Here is a 10,364-nt window from a genome sequence, read left to right as displayed (position 1 = left end):
CTAATTAATTGGTCACGGCACTTAATACCTTGTATTAGAACCAATACTATAGCATCTGCAAATGTATTGACAATGTCTTATTCCAGTATTGCACCTCAAATATCACTGTTGTTGATAACACACATTGCCAAAATTATTCACACTTGTCTTCCTATTTCCACATAATCTGTCATGGTTACATTAATAGGGTCCTAGACTACAGATTAACAATATATATATTCATTATAGAGGTTTAATATTGTTCCACAGTTTTTTTCTTATAAAGAAACGGTCTGAGAAATGTGTGACTGAGACAGAACTCTGCAGGGAAGTGTAAGAGATATGTGACTAGTCAGACATTCCACTATAAATCAACTAGGGGAGTGGACATTTACTGCTTAGCCCTTAGAAAACATTGGAACTATTGTATAGCTGTGTATGCATGGGCTTGGTCTGATGAGTAGAAGGTAATGACGTATGCAGTGACATCACTAGGGCTGGACTTCGTGCTTAATAAAATAACTTGGGACTTTTCCTATTTTGCAGAACTTCCTCGGAAACATGTTCCTGTTGTCAACTTCTGTCTGCAATTGCATTAATAAAGGTTTTTGAATGATTTAATGAAAGATATTGTCAGAATGCTAATTTCGCCAATGATTAACAAGGAACGAACCCCAACACCTGGAACTCAAGCCTAACCTAGTCCTGACAGGCAGCGCAGACATAATCCTCCAATGATGGGATGGTTTTCATACAGGACTGGTGGAACCATCGTGGGCAGCGTTCACAACTAATCTGAAACGTATGATGAATTTTTTAAATATATTTAGAACAAATACATTTTCTTGAGTTACAATTAATTAATTATCAGACAAAGCGATGATACTACCTCTAGAAATATTACTGCTTAAAAAAAATCGTATTCCTAAAAATGTGCCTTTAGAAGTGAACAAGCAATTACCCAGTTAGTGTCTTCCTCATTATTGTCCACCTCCACCTTGTCCACCTTGGCTCAGGTCATCTAGCAAAACATAAATGGCAAGTAGTCTTTACATGTATTTTTCTGAGCAAACAGGGAACAACAGAATAGTATAGGTTTCTTGTAACAGAATTATTTACATACATATGTTTTAGTGGCCATCTAGTCAGAAGTTGGATCAAGGAGAATTTTGGCAGGCAAGAAAATAGCCTTGCCGAAATCCTCCTCCCTTTCTAATTTCCTTAATTTTGTGGCTAGTCAAAAACTTTCTGTGGCACACAGAGTCAAACACTTTCTATAGAACAAACTTAACATCAGGATAGGCAACCGAAATGAATAATTCATGTATGTGTGTTATATTAAACAGAGGGAGTAAAACTTAGGCAAGCAATAAACATTTCAGAACAACTACTAGTCGAATAAGACATGAGAGGGATGACGAATTTTGGCAAAGATATTTATTTATAAACTAATACACTTGAAACAAATAGCCAAACCGAAAACTGCAGACATTACTAGTGCCTTCCCCCACAATCAAACCGACATAAAAATGTTTATGAAACGCAGCCTAACGTGATCAGAAATCTCAACTAGCAAGCAAGTCGCAGCAATGAAGAATTGAGTGCGTGTGCGTTCACGCAAAGGTGGGGGAATTCTGGCAGGGGGAGATTTTCAGCACAGCACCGGCTCCTGTTTCACTGATTCTAGTTTGACTGCAAATCGTGGTGAACCCTGCTCGCAGCACCAACTGTCAAGTTTTTTATTCTGAGAATTATAACCTAACGGTCAATATAAAAGCTTAACCAAGTTTGTTCTTCCCAGAGGGTCCATACAGCTGCATTCAGACAAAAACCTTTTCACACAAGCACTGATATTTAACCCTTCCTCCTAGGCTGAGTCTCCTTCTACACATCTGTACAAACATTGCATCTTTACTGCTAGGCAGGACAATAAGTGATACGGGTCATAAACGTTTTTTTCTCCCTTAACATGACCTGACCTGATCTCGACCCCCCTTCATCACTAATCCATGGCTCTCTCCCCTTATCAATGCCTGCCACATGTGATTGCTTCCCTGCACTCAATATTTCAATAAGATGCCTGATATAATGTAAACGTTATACATTACCCTCTCTCCCTCAGTGACATGAATAAGTATATTTCATATTCTCAGAACCCAACAGTAGCAACACGTGTCTTCAGTTCAGCATAATCTCTGAGAAAAAACAGTGTGTCTGATACACACAAGCTTGGTAGCAAGTTCTCAAAGTATGAACAAATTCACTGTCCTTTAAACCAAATTCATGCAAAAACTCACACCAAACATGAATTAACATTTCATTGCACTTTCCTAGTTAAAACAAAAGACAGGAAAAGACAGCCAGATTTGTATCTAATTAACTATATTTAAATGATAGGAGTGCACCCTTGTGCCACTCCCTCTGAACTATCCGCAGTTTCCCTGTAAAAATAAATCCATAGCACAATAAAATATAAACAATCCAAACATGACAATTTAATTCACACAGAAACATTCATTCTTCAACCCATTACATTGTTTTATATATATATAAAAAAGAACAGTGTGAAGGAAACAAAATACACCCTAGGGAAATGTAAAATAAGTGAATTGTCCCTTTAAGCTTGGCCCTGGAAAGGTCAGAACCAGAGATGTTAGAGATATAACCGTCCATCTAAGGCACTGTAGCCTTTCCTGAAAATATAGTGACGCTAAAGACTGATGCTTTTGACCTTGTGCTTGTTGACAGAGCTGGCAGGAGGTAGAATAGATACAAAACAGTTAGGCAGAGAGAGTAAAAAAAACAACGCCCTAATTACCTCTATCCCCACAAAGAAAGGAAGAACTCCGGTGGACCATGCCCTTGTCAGTAAGTTAGTCCTACCTGTTACTATATACTGTATAAAAAAAGGATGCTTGGCTTAAGTGGCTCTCCTGTTAGCAACTAGCCTATTGACAAAGTGATGGTGGGGTTCTCTTGAATATGCCAGGGAACTGGGGACGTGCATGTCCGTGTGTCTGCCATCTGTGTCTGTTTCAGTGTGTTGGAGTGGAGGGGAAGCAGGCCCAACAACGGTCCCATTATCTCAGTATCGGTACATGTGATAGGTGGAGACCCAGGAAGAGGGGAAGGCCCACTTGGGGAACCTCTGTAGCATGTCGTCTAGCTGAACAGTCCTCTGGTCCTCTCCAAAGTAGTAGTGAGATGAGATGGCTACTGAGATCATCCCCTCTGGGCCCTCCTCTCTGGGAGGCTGGAGAGGGGAAATACAGACACATCAAAAACACAAATCATATATGGACAATATATAAATATACACATCAATATAAATGTACATTGTGCACAAATTCATGTGAAGCTTTTGAAAATACAGTACTAGTCAAAAGTTTGGACACCTACTCATTCCAGGGTTTTTCTTTATTTTTACAATTTTCTAGATTGTAGAATAATAGTGAAGATATCAATACTATGAAATAGCACATATAGAATCATGCAGTAACCAAAAAAGTGTTAAACAAATCTAAATATATTTTAGATTCTTCAAAGTAGCCACCCTTTGCCTTGACGACAGCTTTGCACACTTGGCATTCTCCCAACCATCTTCATGAGGTAGTCACCTGGAATGCATTTCAATTAACAGGTGTGCCTTGTTAATGATGGTGTTGGAGTCGTGTTTGGCCACGCAGTCGTGGGTGAACAGGGAGTATAGGAGGGGACTAAGTACACACCCCTGAGGGGCCCCAGTGTTGAGGATCAGCGTGGCAGACGTGTTGTTGCCTACCCTCACCACCTGGGGGCAGCCCGTCAGGAAGTCCAGGAGCAATGGACATTAGACCGGTGGAAATCTGTCCTTTGGTCTGATGAGTCCAAATTTGAGATTTTGGGCTCCAACCGCCGCTTAGTGGGACTATCATTTGTTTTTCAACAGGACAATGACCCTACACACCTCCAGGCTGTGTAAGGGCTATTTGACCAAGAAGGAGAGTGATGGAGTGCTGCATCAGATGATCTGGCCTCCACAAACACTTGACCTCAACCCAATTGAGATGGTTTGGGATGAGTTGGATCTCAGAGTGAATGAAAAACAGCCAACAAGTACTCAGCATATGTGGGAACTCCATCAAGACTGTTGGAAAAGCATTCCAGTTGAAGCTGGTTGAGAGAATGCCAAGAGTGTGCAAAGCTGTCATCAAGGCAAAGGGTGGCTACTTTGAATAATCTCAAATATAAAATATATTTTGTTTAACCTGTTTAGGATAGGGGGCAGTATTTTCACGGCCGGATAAAAAACGTACCCGATTTAATCTGGTTATTACTCCTGCCCAGAAACTAGAATATGCATATAATTGTTTGATTTGGATAGAAAACACCCTAAAGTTTCTAAAACTGTTTGAATGGTGTCTGTGAGTATAACAGAACTCATATGGCAGGCCAAAACCTGAGAAGATTCTATACAGGAAGTGCCCTGTCTGACCATTTCTTGGCCTTCTATAGCCTCTTTATCGAAAACAGAGGATCTCTGCTGTAACGTGACATTTTCTAAGGCTCCCATAGGCTCTCAGAACGTGCCAGAACAGGGAATGATGACTCTGCAGTCCGTGGGCGAAAAACAGTAGGACATTTGGAAAGTGGTCGATCTGAGAACAATGACACGGGCGTGCGCGTGCATGTGAAGAATCCATTTTACATTTTCAGTGTTTGAACGAAAACAAGGTCTTCCGGTCGGAATATTATCGCTATTTTACGAGACAAATCGCATAAAAATTGATTTTAAACAGCTTTTGACATGCTTCGAAGTACGGTAATGGAATATTTTGAATTTTTTTGTCACGATACGCGCCGGCGCGTCACCCTTCGGATAGTGTCTTGAACGCAAGAACAAAACGCAGCTATTTGGATATAACTATGGATTACTTGGAACCAGAACAACATTGGGTGTTGAAGTAGAAGTCCTGGGAGTGCATTCTGACGAAGAACAGCAAAGGTAATCCAATTTTTCTTACAGTAAATCTGAGTTTGGTGAGTGCCAAACTTGGTGGGTGTCAAAATAGCTAGCCATGATGGCCGGGCTATCTACTCAGAATATTGCAAAATGTGCTTTCACCGAAAAGCTATTTTAAAATCGGACACCGCGATTGCATAAAGGAGTTCTGTATCTATAATTCTTAAAATAATTGTTAGGTTTTTTGTGAATGTTTATCGTGAGTAATTTCGTAAATTCACCGGAAGTTTCGGTGGGAATGCTAGTTCTGAACGTCACATGCTAATGTAAAAAGCTGTTTTTTGATATAAATATGAACTTGATTGAACAAAACATGCATGTATTGTATAACATAATGTCCTAGGAGTGTCATCTGATGAAGATCATCAAAGGTTAGTGCTGCATTTAGCTGTGGTTTTGGTTTTTGTGACATTATATGCTAGCTTGAAAAATGGGTGTCTGATTATTTCTGGCTGGGTACTCTCCTGACATAATCTAATGTTTTGCTTTCGCTGTAAAGCCTTTTGGAAATCGGACAGTGTGGTTAGATTAACGAGAGTCTTATCTTTCAAATGGTGTAAAATAGTCCTATGTTTGAGAACTTTGAATTATGACATTTTGTGGTTTTAAATTTGGCGCTCTGATGTGTCACTGGCTGTTGAATAGTGCGGGACGATTTCGTCCCACCTACCCTAGAGAGGATAACACATTTTTGGTTACTACATGATTCCATATTTGTTATTTCATAGTCTTCACTATTATTCTACAATGTAGAAAATTGTTAAAAAAAATATATATATATATATAAAAAAAATACCTTGAATGAGTAGGTGTATCAGAACTTTTGACTGGTACTGCACATTGTGCGCAAAAAAAAGCTATTTATGAAATTAAGCGCTACCCCAGCAGGCAAAACTGGTCCAAATTATGTCATTACAATCAGATAACAGACAGTTTTGATTGTCACCAGCTTTGCCTGCTTGGAACCTTAAATCCCTAATATTCAATACCTGTATTTCGAACCAGAAGTTCCAGGCGGGAGCGTCCAGGCCATGGGTGTAGAATATGGAATACTCTCTAGCCAGGTATAACTGGGGGGTGGCGTCCCCAAACCACCAGCTAGACAGAGAGGCTCCTTGGTGGAGCATGAGGTAGAGGGACATGTGGCTGGGACCTGGAGGACACACATACAGTTATATAGTCACACACACAGTCTCACACACAACGCATAGGGTCAGGAGTTAATCCTGACCACATGATGTAACAAACTATGGGTTCTAGTCACACGAGGGTAGTGCCATTTTTACAAAATATTTGGAAAGAGCTGGGAGGGGTAATGGATCTTACAGAAGGTGAGAGGAGGTAGACACACGGTGCGGAGGATTAGAGGATGAAAGGGACATCTCACCTTTGACTTCAAAAGTCATCTTAACTGTTCCCCATTTTGTCTCCTCTTTAGAAAGGAGCTGAAACTCCACAGGAGACTTGGGAAAGACCTCAGGGGCTGGGAGGTACCAGTTACTCCTGAAAACAAGAAAAAGTTTATTTTCTTTTTTACAGCTGTTATTTAGTTTTTTTTGCTGAAACAGTCAAAACTTGCCAGAAAGTGTTCAAGAATAAATATATGGTATATGCATGATACAGTAACATTTTAAAAACAGTTCATGTCTTTCTTTTTAAGTATACAGTACCAGTCAAAAGTTTGGACACACCGACTCATTCCAGGGTTTTTCTTTATTTTAACTATTTTCTACATTGTAGAATAATAGTTAAGACATTTAAACTATGAAATAACACATATGGAATCATGCAGTAACCAAAAAAGTGTTAAACAAATCAAAATATAGATTGAGATTCTTCAAAGTAGCCACCCTTTGCCTTGATGACAGCTTTGCACACTCTTGGCATTCTCTCAACCAGCTTCATGAGGTAGTCACATGGAATGCAATTCAATTAACAGGGGTGCCTGGTTAAAAATTAATTTGTGACATTTCTTTCCTTCTTAATGCGTTTGAGCCAATCAGTTGTGTTGTGACAAGGTAGGGGTGGTATACAGAAGATAGCCCTATTTGGTAAAAGATCAAGTCCATATTATGGCAAGAACAGCTCAAATAAACAAAGAGAAATGACAGTCCATCATTACTTTAAGACATGAAGGTCATTCAATCCGGAAAAGTTCAAGAACTTTGACTGTTTCTTCAAATGCAGTTGCAAAAACCATGAAGCGCTAGAATGAAACTGGCTCTCATGAGGACCGCCACAGGAAAGGAAGACCCAGAGTTACCTCTGCTGCAGAAGATTGCACCTCAGATTGTGAAGCATTTATTTGGGCTGCAGAGTTCAAGTAACAGACACATCTCAACATCAACTGTTCAGAGGAGACTACATGAATCAGGCCTTCATGGTCTAATTGCTACAAAGAAACCACTACTCAAGGACACCAATAAGAAGAAGAGACTTGCTTGGGCCAAGAAACACGAGCAATGGACATTAGACCAATGGAAATCTGTCCTTTGGTCTGATAGGTCCAAATGTGTCTTTGTGAGATGCAGAATAGGTGAACGGATGATCTCTGCATGTGTGGTTCCCACAGTGAAGCAAGGAGGTGTGCTGTTGTTTTAGTGCTTTGCTGGTGACACTGTCTGTGAATTATTTAAAATTCAAGGCACACTTAACCAGCATGGCTACCACAGCATTTTGCAGCGATACACCATCCCATCTGGTTTGCTCTTAGTGGGACTACCATTTGTTTTTCAACAGGACAATGACCCAAAACACACCTCCAGGCTGTTTAAGGGCTATTTTACCAAGGAGAGTGATGGATTGCTGCATCAGATGACCTGGCCTCCACAATCACCCGACCTCAACCCAATTGAGATGGTTTGGGATGAGTAGGACTGCAGAGTGAAGGAAAAGCAGCCAATAAGTGCTCAGCATATGTGGAAATGCATTCCTCACAAAGCTAGTTGAGAGAATGCCAAGAGTGTACAAAGTTGTCATTAACGCAAAGGGTGGCTACTTTGAAGAATCTAAAATATATTTCGATTTGTTTAACACTTATTTGGCTACTACATGATTCCATGTGTGTTATTTCATCGTTTTGAAGTCTTCACTATTATTCTACAATGTCGAAAATAGTAAAAAAATAAAGAAAAACCCTTGAACGTGTAGGCCGTCATTGTAAATAAGAATTTGTTCTAAACTGACTTGCCTAGTTAAATATAGGTTAAATTAAAAAAGGAGTAGGTTTGTCCAAACTGTTGACTGGTACTGTACGTTCTACGAGGTTTAGGTTAAGTTTAGGTTTATTTGAACATCTTGGTACATATGCAGAAACATACATACAATGTCATACAATATAAAACAAGTCAAAGAAAGATATGATCTGCCTAACTACATGGACAGTGCACCATCAAGTCATAAGACAAACAAAATCCATCATGGGCAACATAACTTTAAACAACAGAGCAGACTAGTCACGGAGATACAACAACACATCAAATGTATTAGAATTATAATAACGTTCCATTTAATTCTGTGGGTGTGACATACTTATCAGATCGGAACCAGGGGTAGCCACAGAAAGGCCTGTCCTCCTGACAATTTGTCATGATGGTATCATTGATCTCTGGTATGATAGGCGTGATGTGCTGCATGCCAGTGTAGTCAACGCTGTTGATCCACAGACCTGAGTCTCTACTCTCCACCTGGCCGTCCAGACCATGGAAGATACGAGAGGTGTGCTTTTTTTCAGATAATAGTTTATTCAATGTATCAACGTGTTTGTATCTGTTTCTAACTAAATAAACCATTAATGAATTTCATTAAAATAATACATTTGCTATTAACTGACTTGCCTGGATAAATAAAAGGTTCAATAAAAATCGGTCAGGTGTGTGTGTGTGTAAACAGAAAGAGCCTCAGATGGTCTCACCTGGATGAAGACCCGTTTGGGGCGTGGGCCAGAGGGGTCTGCTGTGTAGGGGAAGAACATACCACAGGATACAAGCAACAGAAACACAGTAAACACGGTTCCCAGACCTGCCAACAGCCACTTAGTAGACCTGGCCAGGTAGATAAAGTGGAGCTAGAAGAGAGAAGAAAACAGAGAGAAAACGAGAAAGAGAGAGGCTTAAAAACACAGTGGTTTACCTGTCATCACATTTTGCTCCTAAGAGACACTTGAAACAAGACAATTGAGTTTCTAATCTTTCGCTAAAGATGTACAGTAACTGTACTGACAAAGAAGGAGGAGAAGAAGAGTATGGTGAGGGTGACGATGGTGGCCAGGAACACATCAGGAGGGTATGTGTTGCTCCTCCCCAGGGTGGGCGTGAAGACCTCAAACACCAACCAGATCAGGAACATGAAGTGGACATAGGGCAAAGCCAGACCCAGCTGGTAGAGCACAGAGTACTTCACCGAAGCACCTGGAGATATAGACAGGAGAGATACGTTTACATGAACTAACTCTAACCCAGCTGGTAGAGCACAGAGTTATCCACAGATACACCTGGACCAAAGCAGGACAGGAGGGACATATTAACAGCCAGAATAATAACAATTCCTGACTTTCCATTTAAAGAAACACTAACGGTTAGACACATCAATGCATCAGTGTTGTTGCTGAGCTGTGAAAATGGACTGAAAAAGACCTGATTAAACATCACACTTAATAATAACAACAATGGGACCATTGAACAGTATCCAGTAGGGTTGGGTCGATATATGATTAAAATAGAATATGGTGATATTTGACATTGACGATATATCGTGAAGTGGAAGAAAGACTATACTCCGTTTGAACTTCACAAATAAAAACGACCCTTTTATCAGTTAGGATGTATCGATATGTTGACAATGAAGTCCAAATGAATTAACTAAGCCTCATTTTTTTGCCACACAAAGATTATTTAATGAGGATGTGACTATAATATTGTAAATCAGTACAAAAAAATGATTTGGCCATTATTGGCGCCAAACGATTATATTGGATATCGAGACATTTGGAGTAGCATACCGCAAATATCACCCAACCCTAGTATCCAACACTAACCAGTATCCATTTATTTTCCATGAAAAGGAACTTCCTCATGGGAGAGAAATTCGAATAAAAGTTATAAATCTGTAACACAGAACCAGGTACAGTCTGGTACAGTCTGGTACAATGTTTTGACCGCTTAAGTCTCTTTACCTCGGAGTTTGAACTCCCTGGCGAGGAGCAGCTTGGTGGCCAGGGGGAAGGCCACCATGAGCATCGGGACATAGGCAGAGCAAAGGCCGATAGCTGTGAAGTAAACCAGTGCGCCACACCACAGCAACAGGCTCACATCAAAGTAGAGCTCCCCCACCTCCAGACGACGCACACCCTGAAGGAGGAACAGACAGATACACGGAGTGAGAG

General features: G+C 40.3%; 1 protein-coding gene across 3 annotated transcripts in view; it reads right to left on the bottom strand.

Moving 5' to 3' along the window:
* Nucleotides 1-1,401: 1,401 nt before the first annotated feature.
* The window catches only part of LOC106561439 (endoplasmic reticulum metallopeptidase 1), a 51,794-nt gene continuing 42,831 nt past the window's right edge, over nucleotides 1,402-10,364 (bottom strand). For 2 of the 3 annotated variants that reach the window (XM_014125407.3, XM_014125420.3), the window contains 7 exons: nucleotides 10,155-10,329; nucleotides 9,203-9,390; nucleotides 8,895-9,047; nucleotides 8,513-8,703; nucleotides 6,369-6,484; nucleotides 5,971-6,134; nucleotides 1,402-3,232 (listed from right to left, as the gene is read on the bottom strand). In XM_014125407.3, coding sequence (XP_013980882.1) covers nucleotides 3,065-3,232; nucleotides 5,971-6,134; nucleotides 6,369-6,484; nucleotides 8,513-8,703; nucleotides 8,895-9,047; nucleotides 9,203-9,390; nucleotides 10,155-10,329 — 1,155 coding nt within the window. In that variant the 3' untranslated portion in view covers nucleotides 1,402-3,064. The remainder of the gene's footprint in view (nucleotides 3,233-5,970; nucleotides 6,135-6,368; nucleotides 6,485-8,512; nucleotides 8,704-8,894; nucleotides 9,048-9,202; nucleotides 9,391-10,154; nucleotides 10,330-10,364) is intronic. The other variant, XM_014125411.3, reaches the window with a different exon arrangement.

Source organism: Salmo salar, chromosome 01, assembly GCF_965601325.2.
Source record: "Salmo salar chromosome 01, fSalSal1, whole genome shotgun sequence".
In the NCBI taxonomy this organism is placed as follows: Eukaryota; Metazoa; Chordata; class Actinopteri; order Salmoniformes; family Salmonidae; genus Salmo; species Salmo salar.
The sequence above is the reverse complement of the archived record's forward strand: the minus strand, read 5'-3'. Positions and strand labels throughout refer to the sequence as shown.